The sequence below is a fragment of the Lathamus discolor genome, chromosome 1 (genome assembly GCF_037157495.1).
Source record: "Lathamus discolor isolate bLatDis1 chromosome 1, bLatDis1.hap1, whole genome shotgun sequence".
Lineage (NCBI taxonomy): Eukaryota > Metazoa > Chordata > Aves > Psittaciformes > Psittacidae > Lathamus > Lathamus discolor.
This window is the reverse complement of record NC_088884.1, coordinates 118,419,295-118,439,995: the sequence shown is the minus strand read 5'-3', so window position 1 is coordinate 118,439,995 and position 20,701 is coordinate 118,419,295. Positions and strand designations below refer to the sequence as shown.

The window sequence follows — 20,701 nt, the reverse complement described above, 5'->3', positions numbered from 1 at the left end:
TATTTAAGCCTCAGATAATGTTTTTAAGAAAAAGACTGCATCAAGTCCACTGAAACATTCAAATCTTATCCTTGGAGAGATACGAACTTCTGTGCTTCTAAAGCTAATACTGTTTGTCAGTGGAAGTGATTAACCAACAACAGTAAAAACTGTTGACTGTAAGCAGTAGTTGGTACAGATATCTTCCTTTTCACACAGAAGAGGAATTTTTTTGGTATAACATCCCCACCTGAAAGTGGCAGGTTTCTTTCTAATCAGGATTGTTCAGCCAGGAACATTCATTTGGGGGCTTAATCAAGGGTCAGCATTTTGTCACAAAATATACCTAGGTATTTTCTAGGGATGAAAAATCACCAAAACTGTTTACCAGTTTTAAGAACATGTATCCCTAATTAAGTAAACAAGACCATTCACACCTATTGGATATTACTGGTTCAGAAAATGATGCTTTTGAACCCAGATTCAGCACTCTCATTTACCACGCTGTTCCACAAGCAGCTGTGCTTGTTCAGAGGAGCTGGCAGTATTTTCTGGCACTGGGAGGACAATGAACAGCAGGAGGCAGAAAGGATGGTAACTTGTTAATCCATTACTGTGGTCCAGGCCCTTCAGACATGGCACATGTTCCCATCTGCTGACTCTGTTACAGGGTAGTAATCTCTGGCAGCAAAATTCACCAGGATTTGCCTTTTAGATCTCTAGGAAACATATTTAGATGCCTTCTTTAATGAAAGCTAATGTTATTTGCAAGAGATGCTGTCCTGTGTGAGTTTCATTAATGTCATGTTTTCTGCTTTAAGCCTATTCAAAGTGTTTCATCAGTGAAAGTTAGATCAAAATTGATGATGTAACTGCAGCAGTTGGAATTCTGTGGGCAGTGAAATTGTACGTCTGTATGACTCTCCAGAATTTGGCTCTTGAGCCCTGACTCCCATGTGGTAGGAGAAGAAGGCTGGGTCATACTTAATGCACAACTCAGGCTGTGATTCAGGTAGTCACCCAGATGATTTACATTTTCTTTTGTGTCCAACAAGACTTTGAAATGCTAGAATGCACCATAATACTTATCACTTCATTCCCAGACCTCTAGAAACTCCCGTTTTTCCTGTATGTAGGATATAATTTAAGAAATGCATCATTTAAACAAGTTCATTTTTGTTTCTTGTGCTTAAAGAAATGGCTTTTTTCTTTTGAATCTTTATAGGAGTTGGATCATTCAGAAAAGGGTGGAGTGCCTCAGCCAGATCCTCTACTACCCCCAAGGTAAGTGCAGTTCTTCAGTGGTTCACTTAAAAGTGATGTTTCTAAGTTAGTTTGCCTAGTTAGTCTCAATGTAGACACTACCAGCTCTAGTTCTAACTCAATAGGCTTGGGTAGGTAGTATGCTCACTAATAAATAGGCAGGACCAAGTTGCTAGCTGATTAATACTTGTTTGTACGCTATTGGTATGAGCAGGGAGATTATAGGAGGACAGCTGTTTGGCTCTTCAGCTAATGTACAGTGGCTGCTGACAGTCATTCCTTTCTGCATCTTTAACCTTTTCACCCACAGCACTTGCACTTGTGGCTGGGTTTGAGTGGTAAAGGAATGGAGATGGCAGTTGCTGTCACCCTGAAAAGGGCAGATGCTGGGCCAGTGCCTTCCCAGAAGTACCGGCTAGTTTATACAGTTCACTTCAGCTGTAGAATACCTGTGAAGATGCAGAATCAATGATAACCTTAGGGTTTTTTATTCTTTTGACCCAATAGAAAGAAGGTCTGTGGAGGCAAAAGTAGCTGGACCAGCCTTAAATTCAGGTTCACTGAATGCCAGAGACAAACTGGAGGAAGATAAAGCATTGGCTAGCTAGGCCACTGTGACTATCTCAGCATCTGCGCTCTAAATCTATGGGCTTAAACACAAGAGCTTCCTCCGTTGTGTCAGGACAAGAGAAATCTTTCAGCTATTAAAACTTAGACTACCAATAATAATAATAATTCATGAACAGGAAAGAATGTGGTTGTACCCACAAAGAAACACCTCAGTATCGTCCCTTATGGGCTTGTTGCTTTCCCCTGTTCTGTTTAGTGTAGCAGCATTCCTAATGCTCCTGAGGGTCTCTGGAACTGCAGTAAACGTTTTGTCCTTTGTCTTTTCTGCTCAAATGGATTTTTTTAATGCTTTCTTACATAAGCAATAATAATTATTTGAATTGCTTGTTAGAGTTTTCTTGTTTAGTTGAGTTGCGTTACAAATGCATGGGTTGGTTTGTTTCCAGATTTAATGCAGTCTAACTTGGAATTTCTCATTCTGTCAACATTAAAAAAGCTTACTTTAGGATATGGCCAGGAAAGGGGAGAGGTGGAAGTTGAACAGAAGTGGATTATTTTTTTGAAATTGAAAAACTAATCCAATCTCAAATAGTAATGGAGAACTAGTATCAGGAGCATTAGTAGAACACTAGTGTCTTCTCAAGTGGTGGATGACACTCAAAATATGTCAGAAGGAGACTCCAGAGATACACTAATGCACGTTTGTTGTGCTTGATGATTTTTACAGACCCTTGAGGAATTCATGTAAGCAAACAGTTGTGCTGAATTACACTACATGAAAGAGAGACAGCTGTAGCAGGGACTTGCAGTAAATGGCCAAATATTTCCCATTAATAATAAAACAATTTTGTATTTTTGGAATAGTGTTAGTGCCAGGGTTCTTAATAACAGGAAGGCAAAGTTAGATGTACATAATGCTTGTTTATAACAGAGGTGATTTTTTCGTTAGCAAATTATTGATTTGGCCACGCTCTTTGATTCTAAAAATCATGGCTTGTGTGTACTCTATAGGCAGCTTTTTTTAATCAATGCTTAGTAAGGGGGACTTTTTAGATTAATTACCACTGACACCTACTAGTTTCTGATTTTGGTTCCTAAACTACCGGCACACTAATGAGAGTGTGGTACCTCCAGCACTGCCAGAAAACTCAAGTGTTTTCACCAGTGTTTTCTTTCAGCAGTAGACATCAGGTGCATAAAAGTGGTAATTCTGCTATTGATGCCATAGTGCAAAGTGGTGTTATGTGTCATGAGTTTCAGCGGAGGCTCAGAAATCACTTGAGGTAAGTGACATCCCAGGGAATGAGCTAGTCTTACTGCTGAAGACCAGCTAGATCAGCAGAGATTCTCAGGGCTTTCACTAAAGCTCTCCACTAGAACAACTCCATCCTAAGGCAGCTTCACACAAAGCTCTTTCTCAGGGTGGATTGCTGAAAGAAATCTGGCTTTTGTAGTGGACTCTCCAGAAAGCTTGGCAGGCTGTTGAGAAGTGAAAGAGGTGAGCAGACTTAGAAATACATAGTCAAGCAATCTAAGGACTTGATCCTCTAGTTCCAGTATCTGAAGAGTTCATGTATGCCCAGAGAGCTTCAGGTACTACAAACTCTACAGTCCAGATCATTCTGAGTCATGTTTCCTTATTGCATATTCTATAGCTAGGGCTGTGGTGGAGGATGAGACAGCAGGCTTATTAATACGCATATTTCCTTTATGCTTTACCTGATTTTTAGGCCTGTGAATGGAAAAATTATACCTGCTCGACCTCCCCCACCTAGAAGTGTTCCTGGGAGGCCACCTCCACCAAAACTCGCTGCAACCAAGACCTCCCAGAAGGAACCTCTTTCGCGGTCTACATCTGACATCGCTCCTGACAGAAAAACCAGCAAGTTCAGATTGGGACCCAAGCGAACAAAAAGTTCAGTCTTTAAAAATTCAGATCCAGCATTACCTCCTAGACCTAAACCAGGTCATCCTCTCTACAATAAATACATGGTGAGAGTTGAGATATTATGAGACTGTTGGTCATAAACCAGTGCTGCTTTAAATAGTAGTGAAAGAGGTAGTGAGGAAGGCTACTATGATGTGGCTTTCAAAGTGCATCTTTCAGCATAAACTTCCTTAGAAAATACTGATAGATAGATAGTAATAAGTACTGTAAGGTAATACTGGAGAAAGGAATATACAAGCAAAGTATAGATATGTGTATTTTTGTGTATATATGTCATTAATATATATATAACTTTAATGCATATCTTTTGAGTTTGAGGGGTTCTTTTTATAGTCACCAGTTTTGAATTCTATCACAGCACATGAAAAGACGCTAAATGATTGTGTTCGTGTATTGGTTTTCTGGGTATATGTCAAAATGCGTAACTTTGAAAAGTAGTTGACCTTGCTTAATCAAGCCTGCAAAGAGTGAGGGATGTAATATCACTTACCTTTACATTTTCATCCTATTCATGCCATCCTTTTTCATTATAAAATTGTTTCTTTTTGGTATTGCATGTGTTGTTATGGAATAGTAAATATAAGTGGATCGATATTACAGATAAAAAGGAGAGTCTTTCCCCAGATACTTGAAACTGATCAGCAGTCAGAGCTGGTAGCTCCTTGAACCAGTGCTGTTGTAAAAAAAAAAAAACACCCGCACAACCACAGCATGAACATCAACATTCAGTACAATGTGGAAGCTTTCTGTTGCCTTCTCTTTGATCTTCACTCTTGCATTTAGATCCTTGGTGGAGCAGAAGAGTAAGAAAGAGAAAGATATATCTAAGTTGATAGTAAGAACAGCTTTGAGATAAGGGAAGCATGATGCTTCTTCTCTGATGCAGCCACACCTGTTTGCATAAGAAACGTGTGATGTATTTTTGTACATGAGATTTTATTCAGTGGCAGATCACCAGTAATTCCCTGCCCTCAAATGTTGCCATCAGTGAAATTTTCCACCAAGTTGTTTTTCCAGTGCTCTCTATGACAAATGAATACATTTTTGTGCCAGTGTGTTGCTGAACATCATTACTGTACGGTATGATATCAGTTAGATGGCTGAGACACTTCTAAAGCAGATGACAACACCTGTGTTTCTTCAAGTGGCAGTTCATATCACCAGCAGTCTGTTCGAATGCCTTCCAAAGGAGCTTGTCCTCTTCCATTGGACTCCTAAATTAGTTACCTGCAGTAGGTGGTTTGAATAATTCCATTGTCTGACCATTTTCACTCGCAGTGTGAATTTCAGGTCTTAGAAGTGAAATAGACATTTCTATTTGCCTCTGTTTCTATTCAAGCTACCTGTGCCTCATGGAGGTGCCAAGGAAGATTGTCTTCCCAGGAACACTGGAGACCTGTCTTGTAAGGTAAGGCATTTTTTTCTGCTGATAAATATTTAATGAGTAAGACTCCTGTTGCACTACAGCATCAAGTGCTTTGGGCTTTAAAGGATACACTAAAAAATATAATAGTGTTTTATTAAATCCTTGTGTTTCTTTAATAAAAACAAAACAACTACCACAACAAAATCCAATAATCATGATTTGCCTCATAGCACAAGGACATTCTGCTTCCTTAGCAGAGCAACAGTAATTATTTGGAGTGCCAGAAGGCAGAGGAAACGGGTAAAATTCCTCTGTCTCATTGGAAGATAATCACTCCCTTGGCTGAGTATCTGAAAAGTGGGCAAAAGATAACTGAGTAGCCTTATGAAGTAGTGTACATGATACATCAGTAAATTGGCTTTGACATACGGACTTCAAAGTATTTTCCTCTTTCGGCTTCTACAGAACTTAACATGTTTTTAGGGTATGACTGGATTAATATTAAATAGTATAAATTACAGCTTTGAGCAGCCTTTTTGATTATTAACAGAAACCTATATGGCTGAAATATATTTCTATGCAATCTGTTGGTTTCTGTTTTAATTCATATTATTCTGGCCTTATCTTTGTCCATGGTGGTCTTTTTTGGTTGGGTTTTTTGTATGCAATCCTTACTTTGAATGCAATTCACAGTGGTTGTCATCAGTACAGTCTAAAAATTCCCAGTGGGAGGGGAAAAAGAAAAAGGCTCAGCATTTTGAATATAATTCCCCTTTATGAAGATCCTACAGCAAAACTGTCTCTTCCCCTCAGAGTTATCCTCTGGTAAGCAAAGGCCTTGTGGCTTGATCACCCTCTGAAATGCTGAGAGGCACATGTGCTGTCCCTGATGAGTGTACTGGGGAGAGTTGGGCTGGGGTGTTCCCTCGAAGAAAGCAAGAGTGGCTGGCAGCATGCGGTACTGAGCAGCAGTGCAAAACTTGACCACAACCCTTGCAATGAGAATTGATGCCAGTGCTCCAGGTTTCTGACCCACAAATTGCTGAGGCTTTGTCTATACTGGGAAAAGTTACATGCCTTTCCTTCAGTTTACTGGCTCAAAAGTAGATTTTGATGAAATGTATTCTGGTTTACACTAGCAAAAGGCATACAGGATTCAGTCCCATAGCTCTGTAACCAATATTAACTGTTGCCTCCAAAGGTGATAACCTGATACCAGAAAAACATGGTGTCTAAAGTCAGAAAATTACTTTCAGAGCACGTAACAGAGAATCTCTGTATCTTCCATGATTTATAAACTACATATATTTATATGTTGTCAGGATTCAAACCACCCTCCAAAAATTTCTGACACGAGTGCACCTCATGCTGTAGTCCTGCATGATTTTCCTGCAGGTAAGCAAATGTGAATATTCTGGAAGCTTGTTTTTACTCCCAGATTTTCAAACTGGAATTTTATTAGGAATTATTGCTTAAAAATGATAAGGAAGCTCAGCCTGCAAAGCCTGAATGTAGAGTCATTCAAATCCATGGGTTTAGCTATAGCTGGGCTAGTCTTTTAGTTAAAGCAAATTAGTTTATCAAATGTAATTAAGACTTTTTGAAAACCCATTCTGGTTTTGTCTGTGATATGTATATTAAGAAAGTTTTACTTAAAGAAAATCAGTGAGTGTGACAACTACTGTTAACTGAAATGATGCTGTCTTACAGAGCATCCTGATGACCTGGAACTCCATTCTGGAGATACTGTTTGTCTTTTGGAGAAAATCGATACTGAGTGGTACAGAGGAAAATGTGGGAATCGCACAGGGATATTTCCTGCCAGCTTTGTTAAAGTAGTTGTATGTAGGCTTTGTATTTATTGCTACATAAGATCCTGCTGCATTTGTTTTCTGGTTCTGTTTAACTACATTCTATATTTACATAATCTCTTTTCCCTCTGGCAGTACAGAAGACAGAAGATATTGTTTGTATGGTATTAGAAAGATGCTTGATTTGGCAGGACCAGCTTGCGTTATGGGGATTGTCTTGCTATCATTTGAAGCCAAGTGAGAAAATCACGGCCCTTACCAGATTTTCTTTGTTAACCTGGGTGGTTTCTCAGGGTCTGCAGAGCAGATTAGTTGTTCACAGCTGCATGTAGGAATCAACACCCTGTAAGATGGTTCCTTTTCGTTCCTCACCCCAATCTCCCAGTTTCATTTTCTTGTCTCTTGAACTGTGCTGGAATCACCACTTTCATAACCATGTAGTGAAATAGGTCAAGGCAACAGTTGGGCCCAATGAAGCATGGTATTTTTCTTCCTAGAATATTTTTTTTCCAGCTGGATCAATTTGCCTAAGTGGCTTACTAAGTGGCTGCACAAGTGGTGGTGCTGGCACAGTGCAAGGAGATTGTGTTGTTGCAAATGAGCAGCTTAAAACAATCCTGTTACTGAATGTGACAGTAAATGGCAGGCAAGAGACAGGTGCTGTTTTGGAGCCCAATAGCAATTAATTTACTTCCTCATCTTTAAAAGAGATACAGTATGGTTCACTGCATCGAAAGCTGGGTCAAATCTGTTGCAAGCCTGAATCTGAAGTTAAAGTCCATTCTGTGACAGTGGAAGGGGCCCTTAGGCTATCCACACCAGCCATATGGACATGGAGGAATGCTAAAGTTGACACCAGGATGCAGTTTTATGGCCGGGCATTCACATGGGCATCCATTTCACCTGGAGAAGAGCACAAGTGGGCACAACTTACTCCTGGGGAGATTCCAGCTTAATAAGAGGAAAATTTTTCACAATGAGAAAAATCAGCCATTGGAATACTCTCCCAGGGAAGTGGTAGATTCTCCAGGACTGGGCACTTTTTAAGATTTGGCTGGGCGGGGTGCTGGGACATCTAGTTTAGGTTATGTTTTCCCAAGGAAGGTTGCACCAGATGATCTCTGAGGTGCCTTCCAATGTGGTATGCTATGATCCATTAAAGATAGTGTCTGTGTCAAGCCAGGACAGCTGGCAGAGATGAGCACTGCCACTGCATGGGCAATACCAAGTATTTGGTAACGAACAGAGAGTACAGGGTGTCTGTTTTGTTTGTAATGGTGTTCCAAGATTTTAAGAAAAATACTGAAGAATAAAAACTAAACTTGGCATTAGTAATAATGGAACCATGCTTGGTTCGCTTTCATGAGAAAGATTTGTTAGCTAAATTGAATAGCTGCTTCTACACAGACCAACAATTTAATTTAAAAGCTTTTGTTACTACTGATAGCTAACAGAGAAAAGATTTTATGTTAAAACACTGAAAGGGCTATTTGGGTTGAATTCGGCATTGATACAGACAGATACAACTTCATGAAAGCTATGGAAGATGTGTTTTAAATTTCTGTTTTAGTTGTGGTTACCCTTTGAGTGCAAAAATCTTTTGTTTCAAAAAAAAAAAGGGGGGGTCAAAAAATAGCACAGTACAAGAGGTTGATTTACTGAGGACTTCATTCATGTCAGATTTGATGTTGATACAAGGCCTCTATACTATACGCTACAGTGTGGTTTACAGTATTGAGCTAGGTAACAGCTTAGGTCTGGATACCCAGCAATAATACATGGTTGTTACTTGGAACTTTCAGAGCACCACAAGTGCCAGCTGCTCTAGAAAAGAGCATGGCAAAGATTATTTGTCCTAAAAGGCAGCATGATCTCCAGTCCTTCACATTAGCTAATGAAACATTCTTATTGAACTGATAGCAAACTGTAACTCAAAGCTCCTCGCCAGGGTCTCTAGAGTCTTACACATCTCACAGATCATCTTTCATGTCATAAATAAGATACCAAAAATACAGCTGAAGTCCTCTTATGATAAAGGCATTGAATGGTGTCTGTTTGATATATCTATGTATTGATTTTCTACATTGTCTTTCTCTAATTCAAGTGAGATTTGTGAGATGTGTTTGTGTTTGGAGGACAGCTGGCTACCAGAGCCCAGACAGGATAAGTGTAAACAATAATTTTGTCTGTTGTAATATACTGTGCTAGTAAATAATAGAGAACAATTACCAATTGAAAGTTGGGAGTTAAATGCAACAACATGTAGTTGCATCCAGTCCCATATTCTGTCAGTCAAGCCCCAAGCAGAGACAGCAAATCAGTTTCACAACAGAAAACATTAAATAGAGCTCCTTGTTTGCATGAGATTGGAAAAATGAGAAGTCAGGCATACAAAACTGAAATCTACATTAATATCATCAAATATCGTAGCATGTATAGAGTGTCACATGGAGGTCACAACTGGAGCTGATGCCTACCTGAAAAAAAGATTATTGTAACTGGTTCCAAGTTTATTGTACTTATGTTGCCGTGAGCTTGAAATGGAAGATTTTACTTATTTTGCTGTCTTATTAGATTGATCTTCCAGAAGAAGGCAACAGGAGAAGAATACCCTGTTCATCACAATGTATTAAGTGAGTCACATCAATACTGTTTTCTTTTTTGTGTTGATTTACTAGGAAGTAAAAAGAAAGATAACTTTGAAGCGTTATCTGCATTGAGGTTAATATGATGAACAGTTTATTCACCAAAATATATTTTAAAAATCAAGCTCTCAAAACTGACAGTTTTTGGTGAAAACATCGTATTCAGGTAAAAAAAAAAACAACCAAACCCCTTACAACTCACTTTGTGGCTTCAAAAAATTGGTAGGACACTTCGTTTTTAAAAGATAAATGTTGTAATGTTTATAATAAATGTTCATGTAGATATAGTCCCCCTTCACTTACTTTTCTTCCTCTTACGAGCTGTATTAGAGGAGCGTTTCCCATAATTCTTCATGCAAACTGGTTACAGAGACTGTGAACCGATCTGATGAACTTGAGCAGCACTGCACACTTCTCTCATTGCTCCTGGCCTTGCCAGCTTCCTTCCAGTATCCCTTTAAGACACAATGTGGTAGGGCTCCCACTCATTTGAAAGAACAAGATAAAGTGGGACAGAATATAGCTGTACTTTAAGTAATCTATCAAACCTTAAAGTGTATAACTATACAGGTGAATCTAAAGTTCCCCAAATGAAATTATCAAATATACTTCAAGCACATTCATTTCGATCTGCAAACACTTGTACTAAGATCTGTGGGCAAGAAACATCTTTTGTGCTATTTTTACTCAATGATGATTTATTGGATTTTGTAATCATTCATTACACCAATTAAAACAAATTCCGGGAGAGAGAGGAACTATTAGTATCAATGGGATACAGTTTGTTCTTCAGATTGAGCTTGGCTTGCCTTAAATGAAACTATTTTTAAAAGCTGCTTCTGCAGCTAAGAAAGAAACAGGTAGTGCTAGCTCTGTCCCGAAGCTTTGGCAAAAATAGGAGTGGGGGACAGAGGTGAGAATCAAGCTACAGACAATGCTTGTATGTTGTGATGCTATATAAAGAATTAAAGCCTGTTACCACTTTTTTCATGTCTGAGAGATTAAAAAATTTCTTAATTTCTTATTATTTCATTATTAGTTTATTACATTATTACATATATTTAAAGGAAGAAAAATATAGGGTTTTTTCAGCATTTCAACAAACTATGTGAAATTTATCAGATTCATTGATGTTTCATTGATAAATAAGTTATTTCCCCATGCCTGGCATGGATTTTACAGAATGAAGTTTGTCAAAGTAGATTAAAACTATCTTTCCCCTGTGAAACCTCCATGCATTTGGGATCTGGGACAAATACACAACACCCACCCCCTACCCATGCTTGACTGCATCTAAATTTGGTGCTTGCTCAAAAAAAATGTCAAGTTCTTAACATAAGTGTATCAGGATGCTTACTTGGATATAGGCAAAACTATAAAATGTGTCAGGTAGCCCAGAAACAAAATGACATTGTTTTTGTTGTTTGGAAGAGAAATAGGGTCTTCTGCAAAATACTGTAACAGGGATTGTGATGCAGAAGTTGCATCCAGCTCTTTCATCCTCCTCATAAAGCAGAGATGAGAACCAGGGCTAGACATTGATTTTCCACCCGTTTTGTCTTCAGTGCATTCTGTTATTTAAATTATCGTATCAGTCCACATTTTGAACAATGCTGGCATATTATTAAGTGGGCAATAATAATAAATAAGGCAAGTCAGTTTCTCTCTTGATTTTTGTGCAGAGGCCCAAGATGTGTAGCACGATTTGAATATATCGGAGATCAGCAAGATGAGCTCAGTTTTTCAGAAGGTGAAACTATTATCCTGAAAGACTATGTAAATGAGGAGTGGGCCAAAGGAGAGCTCAGAGGCATATCTGGAATCTTCCCCTTGAACTTCGTGGAAGTAATTGAAGATCTGCCTGGAACAGGTAAGAATATGTTTGCAAAAATCTTCAGGAACATGGTTTTGTACTGCATGTGTATAGGAGAAAAGTGCAAAAGGACAATGAGTGCAGGAAGGAGGTAGAACGAGAGAAAAGACACATTGAAAAACCCAAAAGGAATAGTAGGAGTTCTTAAGAAGCTATTCTTAATAATAACTTTAAATATCTAAAATCTCTATCATTAGTAAGGTTTTGAATAGTCGTTGCTGTCATTCTAAGTTGTGCTTTACTTATGTAGGTACAGGAGCAACACTAAAGAACAAGGTGGAGGTTTCTTCTTCCCTTCCTCAGGTAATAAAACTTTGTAGGTGAGGGCCAGAATTTAAACAGCATTTTCATAGTTTTACACAGACTTTCTATTCTAATGTCAGATTAGCTGCATAACTTTTGTCCCTGGATGTAACATAACGCCCACAGCACACAATGCTGCTTGGTCCCATCTTGAAATCTGACAGTTGGCCTAAACTGATTGACTTCATAGCTCCTGGCAAATTAACATCAATAAATTCTTATCCTTTGTGCTGAGGCACATTCTTGTTAGCTCTATTTTAAGTATTGCTGCAGTGGTCTAATTTTGACTTGATTAATCCTGTCCCCTGCCATCAGTGATAAAAAGGAATGCATCTGAGCCCAGATGAAATTCTGTGGTAATTGCTGAAATGCCATTCTCGTCTACATCTGCAGCAACGCTATTGTATGAGAGAAAGTCAGGACACCCGTGTTCTGTACAGCTGCTTTCACCAGCATCCATCAGCTTATGGGCACCATTAACGCTTCTAAAATTAATGCATTTCTTCTGTTCACTTGAATAGAACAACAGACGCTCAGTACAGTGGTGTGAAGCACTTCATGATTTCACAGCAGAAACCAAAGACGATTTATCCTTTAAAAAGGGCGACTACATCCAAATACTGGAGCAAGTAGATCCAGAGTGGTATAGAGGAAGACTGAATGAAAAGGAAGGGATTTTCCCAGCAGTTTTTGTTCAGATCTGTTCAGGTACAGTGCTCCTACTAGATGGCAATTCATTATTCCTTGGGTTGTGACAGTCATGGCATTTGGGTTCTGGGAGAACCCAACTATTCCATTGCATTAACAAGCCACACACCACTGCGGTCCTTAATATCCTAAAGCTTAAACTAAGTAAGTGTTGAACCACTCTTTCTAATGGCAATATAATGCTCTAGTCAGTAAGTTATCTGGGAGGTAATGCAGATTATAGGATGGTTTAAAGTGTGGTTTAGGCACAGGCAAAAAAGGACCCTTGAGCTGCCTTTAGGAGAAATTCAGGGGTACAAAAGGTGTGGGGGATGACTGGAGAACCAGGTTCCTCCCTCAGCTGAAGAAAAACACTGCAGCATAGCCAAAGAGCTGGTAGAACTGTAAATAACTACAACTGGTGCATCTTGGCACAGATCTATTGTAATGCCCTTGGTGAAGCAAGGAACAAAGGCTGCTTACTCTCCCGAAGCTTCTCTTGGGTCCCCAAATCACTGCAGGCAAAACCTTCACAGAGGACATAAAATGTCACTGTTTTTTCCCATTGCTTTTGCAAGTAAAGCTATGAGTGAAAGTTGACAGGAAATAAATTCCACCTTACTGGCAAATAGCACACACCAAGTGCTGCTTCATCTCCAAGTACAAAGAGGAAAAGACAGCTTTTACTAGCTATTATTATTGGAAAGTTACGCAAGTGAACTTCCATTTTAGTCCTTGTAGAAGCAGAACCATGAGAAGGTGTTAGTACTGTAAAATGAACTGGTGGCAGTAGAGATTTTTATTCCAGTAGGATAGTGAATTTGCCAAGTAGCAATAGTAATACCATCTGGACAGCCTGTAGCACAGTAGTGGGGAGAAAACATGAGAATGACAGAAAACTTCTCTGGAAACAGATTTATTTCATTCCAACCCAAATAACTTGTCTTGTCCATGTTCTGCAGCCAGAGTAGAGCTGTCACAGTCTGTAGGAGGAAAGAAAGGAAAAGCCAAAGCTCTTTATGATTTTCATGGAGAAAATGAAGATGAGCTTTCCTTCAAAGTAAGTACCTCTCTTAGACATTTTTCCAAAAGGTCTTATGCTGCTAAAGAATGCTAAAAAATAAGATTTATCCACTGTGAAAGTAGGTTTGGAACAAGAAAGAACAAAGTACGTGTAATACGAATAGATATTAACACATTTTATAAATGGTCTCTCAACAAAATTTTGCCCTTACCACTTCTGTTTCATATTGGCAGTCTTCACTGAAGACATTGAAAAGAGGTCAGGAGGTACAGAATTCCTCTGACTTCTCTGATCCAGAAGACATGACAAGAAACAAACCAACCTCATTTTGCAGTACTTTCATTTCTTGACCAGTTGAGATGGTCAAGGGAACATCTTTTTTTTTCTAAACTATAAAGATAGCAACAAGAAGGAAGATAATAGTAAGGGTGCCAGGGCTACAGCAGCAGTTACTCAAAAAGACACCTAGTACAGCAAAACCTAAGTTTGGCAGCACAATACAAAGCTGTCAAAGGAACAAGGGGAGAAATTAAATACTTGGTGGATGCCCAGATAGTGTTAAGAAGCATGAACAAGAAACAGTGAGCATACCCTTATGGATTCAAAGTCATGACTTAGCTAACTGCATCCTCAAAAGCAAGTTTCTGAGAAACAAGAGACTTATACAGCAGGCCCAAAATTTTGTGTATCAGCTGGAACACCCTATTTTCCTTTCTAAAATAGCAAAATAATAAGTTTTGGCACTAGCTGCTTGCAATGCTGAAAGGACAGATGATTTTTTAAAGCAGAAAAGGGGAACAGAGGTACTGGCAGAAAGGCCAGGGCCATGACAGTACCTCAGATGAAGGGTGTGGCGTGAGATGATGAAAACAGGAGGAAGGATCAAACCCAGGAGATGCAGGTTATTTTAAACAGGCACACTGAGATGATTGTTTTCCTTCTGGGGAGAGGACGCTTTCCTCTGGAAACTTTCCAAGTGCTGGGAAATACTGGGACTAAATTGAAAGAAGTTAAAAAAGGGGAAAGAAAGAAAAGCTTAAGTATTTTCAGAAAAGAAAGCTTAATAACCGCAGGGAAACACACAAATAACAAGGGAGGCAGGGAACCTGTGGGACAACTCTCTTACGTACCTATCTGCCTGGAGAGCTTCAGCAGCACAAGAAGTTACCCAGCAGTGCTTTTTCAATATAGACAAGTATTTACCCTAAAAGAAGCTTCAGCTGCTTTGGACAAACAATCTCAGAGATACAACCAATAGAAGAGACTGGCCATATCCTACTTCTATTTGATTGGTATTAATTGCTTCTGAGTAACATCAGCTATGCATGTGTTAGCATTGCAGGGTAAGCTGCACAGGCTCATGTTACTCCTTCTCTTACAGGCAGGTGAGATAATAACAGAGCTGGAATCTGTGGACGAGGACTGGATGAGTGGAGAGATACAAGGAAAGTCTGGGATGTTTCCCAAGAACTTTGTTCAGATTCTAAAAGCACCATGAGTGTTGCTTCTCTTTGTACTCCCTGCACACAGGAGAGAATGTTTTCTGTCCTAAAGGCACAGCAAAGACATCAACATGTTTTGACTATCACTGTTTTGCACTACTTTTTCTAGACAGTCATACTAGTATCTTGAAATCAAATAAGAGAATGGGAGTCTTTTGTGACAGTGTATATAGTCAAGCTTCATGAATGCTCTGAGAGCAAATACAAGCAGGGTTTCTAGTGGTTTCTAACTAGGGAAATACTGTGGTGCAACACCATTTTAACTTAAAATAGCATTCTAGTACATTTACTATTTGGTATTACATTTATCATGCACAAAGTCTGCATAAAGCTTCTTTGGGCTTCTTTCAAATCTTTTTTAAATCCAAATTTAAAGATGGTTTTTTAAGATCTAACTACAGAACTCAGTATGTAGATCAAGTTTGCTATTCAGGTTTCATTACTGCTTGGCTTCCACATTAGCAGTAGAATCTGCTTGTTTTATGGCTTAGAAGATAAGGAAGATAACTGGTACATCATAGCAGAAAAATATCAAATCTAATTCAGATGAGAGGGAAGACTCAAAGCAAATCCTTGTGTAATATTCTTCGATTATTAGCCCAAGCTGCTCATACAGGAAAGTCACAAAAGTAAAACTTGTAAGTATTTTGCTTCTAAATGAGTAACGTTCAAATCGGTATGAATCATCTTAGACCTCCTTCCCCCCAAATCCTTTCCAGATACAGGCTTACATTTTCCTACTGCCCACTGTTCTTCAAGCACCATTGTGCCCTTCTTTCCCAGCTGCAGTTAGTTGTGACAGACAGCATTTATTGAGCTTTCTCAGACCCCCTCCATGCAGTAGCTGCACTATTCCAACTATTTACCCCTCCACCCCCTTCGTGTAAAGTGGAAAGCCAGTCTTTGCTCAGCCTGCATTTCATTTGCCACTCAAGAACTGGAACATACTTCAGTAACACCATTCCTGTTCTTAACATGAAGAATATTATACAGCCTTGGTTTTAGCTTTCAGCAGACATGGGATTAGTTTCCAGTTTGTTACCACATACCGACTATACTGAGCATCATTATAAATGGTCTGTTGAGGCCTTAAGGAAAACACGCCTGGCAAGAGGTTACTTCAAGCAAAGTCATTTAGTGAAAAGCAGCAGTGTGACTTGAACAACAAACTAAGGGAGACATGGCTGAGGTACCTTCATGTTATTACCAGAAGTTCCTATAAATTCCTTTTCTGCAACACCTGGCTTCTGACAAAATAGTTGAACACATTTTGATTAACTGCTGACTTCATCAGACTGGAACAGAAAACACTACCCTGCAGCTGGCTCTTGCATTGCTGACTGTATTCCAGCACTTTTGTACTATAGCAAAAAGGAACCAGTAAACTGTAAGCACGAGTCCTTACTGCAGAAGAGATGCAGGTAACTAGGTATCGGGATACTTCTACAGGATTTTCTTGTGGATCTGGAAGTTCAGGTTGCAAAAGGGTCAACAGTTGAGTGGTGGATGGAGGCTGGAAACTAAAGGCATCATGACTGATCTTGGTCTTGACTTTTAACTTAGTCACATACCTGCCTACAACTTTATCAACGGGAGGTGTAATATTATGACAAGTACCTGCTGCTGCCAAAGATTGGGGTGCATCTAATTTTGTATCTAAGCAAACTGGTGAGGACAACCCTTCCCTCCCTGTGCACTTCACTTTGATTACCATCACAGCAGGCACAGGACTCCCCACAGCAGGGACTGGGCATCAGTATCAGCAGCAGACTGGAGCTCAGCTGAAGTGAGCCCGAGGAACATGTAGCACAGGCATGATGTCCTCAGCACTGGTTTACTCTGCACTATCAATCACAGTTATGGCACAGTACGTGCACAGACATAGACCTTAGTACTCCTTTTTTTATTTCTCTAGAAGCTTCATGAATGTGAAATGTTATGTATTTAAACTGCAGCAATACCATTCGCACAACTGGGGGAGGCAGATCACACAGTTTTAATTAAGCAGAAACTGGATTTCTGCTTTCATTAATGGGATAAACACAGAAACAATCATAAATCATGTGCTATTCTAGAAAGATGGGAACATGATAATTTATATACCTGTTATTCAGTTTTAACATCCCTAGCAAGCCTGTCCAGAACTCCTGTGGAATCAAACTTCAGTGTAAGTAAATCCACCAAGGACAACCCACTCCCCAAGCTATCCTGCCAGGAGATTCAAAGGTTCTTCTTGTTTATTCCAATAAAACAGCCATCTCTATCTAGAGAAATCCAAGGAAACACACAGCTATCTAGTTTGTCTGACTCCTGCAAGCCCACTGAAGGCTTTTCAACCACAAGCTTTGAGTGGGTCACCCTACTGAGAACAGGCTTCTTCCACCATGACCTGGGCCACTGCAGTCCCTGACCCTCCAGCGATCTCAGTGTGAGGAGATCAGCAGAACCAAGCAGGGCCCACACCAACACGATACCCAGGTCCTCCCAAGACACACCACATCACTGGGGTGGTGGATAAGGCTGAAGTGTATGATGTTTACTTACTGTTTGTCTGGCAGTTTTCTAAGGTTTTGATACAAGTCTCAAAAGTAGAACTGACTTTTTCTATTTTTTTTTTCCCCAACTTCTTCGTCCCCTTTTTATAACTGTGTATTGACCGGTTTTGGTTGGGGTTTTTTTGTAATTTCCAGTGAATGTGCAAAGTCAGTGCCTAAGGCCACTGCGTTATTTGAACCACCTCCTCCCTATCACGCAGGGCAGGAAGAGCAGCAAAGCCTTATCTTCAGAGCAAGGAGTGCCATCTAAAGGCTGCTCGCGTTACTGCAGGCAGCTACCACAGCCTAGTTCTTAAAACCCAAACAAGTTCCATGCTCGGCTTTTACAGGAAGGGATTATCTTAAGACTGATTCCTCATGTCACCACGAAGCTGCATATTGATGGTAACGTGAAATTCCTAAGGTGTACAGTACAGAATTTGCAAAACAGAAGGGAGAATGAGGTGGAGCACAAACCCTATCTGCAATATAGCAGCAAATTTCAGCTGTAGCCTTGAAATTCTGCTAGACCCCACATATATTAGTATGATAGTAAAAGCCTCATTTATCAAAAAACCTTTTCTGTTTGACCCACCCTCTAGCGATAGCTTCAGGAAGACATCTGTGTTATGTGTACAATTAAGTGTCCTAAATAAATCGTTAAGTCCAGTAAGTTTGTTATGGTACCTCTGTAAATTAAGAATGTATTTAACCAATAAAATTTTTATAATTAAGTCACAGTGGCATTGCAGTTGGTGAGCCCTGAGCTTTCCACAAGTTTTATGGATCTCATTCTGCTTAAACCCAACAGCAACAAAAACCCCAAACAAAAACACTAATGCTAACAACCCACCCCCAAACCAACAATACAGTAGTACCACATCACTTTGCAAGTGGTCCAAACCCCTCAAAGAATCCTGAGGGCTGTAACACAGCTTATTCCAGCCCTCAGACTCAGGTGTGTTTCACACTTACAACCTGCAGCAGTCTGTATTTGCTACCCGCAGCAACTAGCTGTCATTGCAGGTATCACGCAGGAGTGAAGCATTACTCACCATGGCAAGATCATTTCAGACAAATGCACAAGCTGACCCTGGGCTGATCAGCAATTCCTCAGGCGTGCTCTACCAATTGCTCCTATTCATACATGCTTTTTCAGCTGGTATTTGTACAAAGAATACAGAGGATGCACAGAACTTTCCTTCCTGCTTACTTCTGCCTCATCTGAACTCGTAACGCATACATTTACCCACAGTGCCTACATGGTAATGCCAGCAGACTACTGTTCCAAAATATAAATTAAAACCAACATGAATAAAACAAGTTCCTGTTCCTTCCCCAGATCCTCTTGGACTAGCCTTTTTGCAACGTACACTCCTCAGACATACAGCTGAAAGGAAGAGTAGCAGGATAAAAGGCACAAGTTCTCAGAAATTACTCCTTCAGATTCTAACTTTTCTAGTCCAGAGTCTAGTACAGGCCACCTGTAGTTACTCTGGATTTATTTGGAGGAACTACTGCCAAGCAGAGCCAGCACAGCCAGGACATGTCTATTACCGGAAAGCAGACAGATCTTACTCTGATACACACAGATACATATATACACACCTGCACTGAAACTTACTGCAGTAGGTTCAGAGATCACCAGTCCCACCACACCTGTGCTAAATCAGTTTTCCAGCTCCAGTGAAAAATGCTCATTTTTGTTCAGAAGGAAAGAGACATCTGTTGTAATATATGGCTTAAAAAATGTGACTGTGTGGGACTCCTGGAGGAGAATGACATCTGCCTGAACACTACAGATGGAAAGAGCAAAGCAGATTAAAAGTGGCACCATTCCTTCTGCCTGTTTCAGCATCGAGACAATTTCGCAGACTCACTACACTTCCACTTCACAAAACAAAAAGCAGGATGAGCAGGCCTGCATTTACAGTCCAGAAAGATGGTTACCTGAGTAGTAAGTCATGGGCTGTTTTAGTATCATTCCCCATATTAAAACATCAGCTTGGAATCGCAACATGACATCCTATCTCTGCAGTCTCCCAAATAAATTAAGAAACATATTTTCATTTTGCCCACAATTTGCTCCACACTAGAATTATCAACCAGGAAAAGGCAGAAGTCCCCAACATGGAAGAGTACAGCCCTCATGGGTTCTTTACTTGTCCCTAGTATCTTTGTTGCAACAGTAACATTTCATTACTTTCCTCCCTTTCTTGCCCAAAGCTATTTCAGAGCTGACTGCAAGAGCCACCACTACCTCAGAGACCTTCCCAGATAGGTCAAAACCGTTTTATTCTCTGATTTTAAATCACAAACTTCCAAACAATTTAACAGTACCGGTTTAGGTTTGCTGACCAATTCTAATCAAAACATGCCCACAGTGCACAATACTTAGCCAGAAATACACACTCTTTCAATTTTTAAGCCTGCATAAGCCAAACAAGCAGCAAAAATGCCACTGGATGATGGAAAAAGCACTCAGAATTACTCAGCAAATCACTTCAGTGTGCTTTCTGAACACTGACTTTTGCCATTTCATGGCAGAATTCTTTCCCCCCAAGTTCCACGGGGTTTTTAACTGTGATTATACCCACCCTTCAGTTCTCACAGAGGCTGAACACACAACCTTGCTCTTGAGCATATTCTGCACTGCTCTAAACCCTGCTTCCCTATCAAATAAATCTGACTTGTCTTATTTGACTCAGACTTATCTGACACCTTTTGACTTTCAGAGACCAAGTCTATCCCATGAGAGGTCATATCAAACTGCCACCAACCTTAAACATACATAATTCTCAAGGAAGCAGTATGGATAAATCCCTACAACTTCCCTATATTAAACTCCCAGAAACAACAGGTTTCCCTGTGTGGCACCTCCATTTCCCTGCACAATGCTCTTCCTTGATGCACTTGTTACCACAGCAACCCCTGCACATGCCCACAAGATTTCTTTTGCAAGGACCAAAATTCCTGGGAAACCCCAACATTCAGAACCCTCAGTATTGTACTTCCCCCCTTTCAAGGACAGTCTGCTTTCTTACACCCATCTCACACCACCAGTCATGAAAAGCAGATCTTCCCAAGTTTAGGGTTTTTTACTTAAATTAAGGCAATGGGTTTACCTGATGAAAATCCCATCCACACACCCAGTGCCAACTTTGTCTAGCAGCAATACAAGCAACCAAGCAATAGC

General features: G+C 39.9%; 1 protein-coding gene across 2 annotated transcripts in view; it reads left to right on the top strand.

Annotated features, from left to right (window-relative positions):
* SH3D19 (SH3 domain containing 19) overlaps positions 1-18,243 on the top strand; it is an 84,100-nt gene extending 65,857 nt beyond the window's left edge. For both annotated transcript variants that reach the window (XM_065692658.1, XM_065692665.1), the window contains exons 10-20: positions 1,205-1,263; positions 3,543-3,804; positions 5,100-5,168; positions 6,449-6,521; positions 6,837-6,967; positions 9,512-9,570; positions 11,265-11,452; positions 11,706-11,758; positions 12,280-12,466; positions 13,408-13,505; positions 14,851-18,243. In XM_065692658.1, the coding sequence (XP_065548730.1) occupies positions 1,205-1,263; positions 3,543-3,804; positions 5,100-5,168; positions 6,449-6,521; positions 6,837-6,967; positions 9,512-9,570; positions 11,265-11,452; positions 11,706-11,758; positions 12,280-12,466; positions 13,408-13,505; positions 14,851-14,967 (1,296 nt within the window). In that variant the 3' untranslated portion in view covers positions 14,968-18,243. The remainder of the gene's footprint in view (positions 1-1,204; positions 1,264-3,542; positions 3,805-5,099; positions 5,169-6,448; positions 6,522-6,836; positions 6,968-9,511; positions 9,571-11,264; positions 11,453-11,705; positions 11,759-12,279; positions 12,467-13,407; positions 13,506-14,850) is intronic.
* Positions 18,244-20,701: the final 2,458 nt, after the last annotated feature.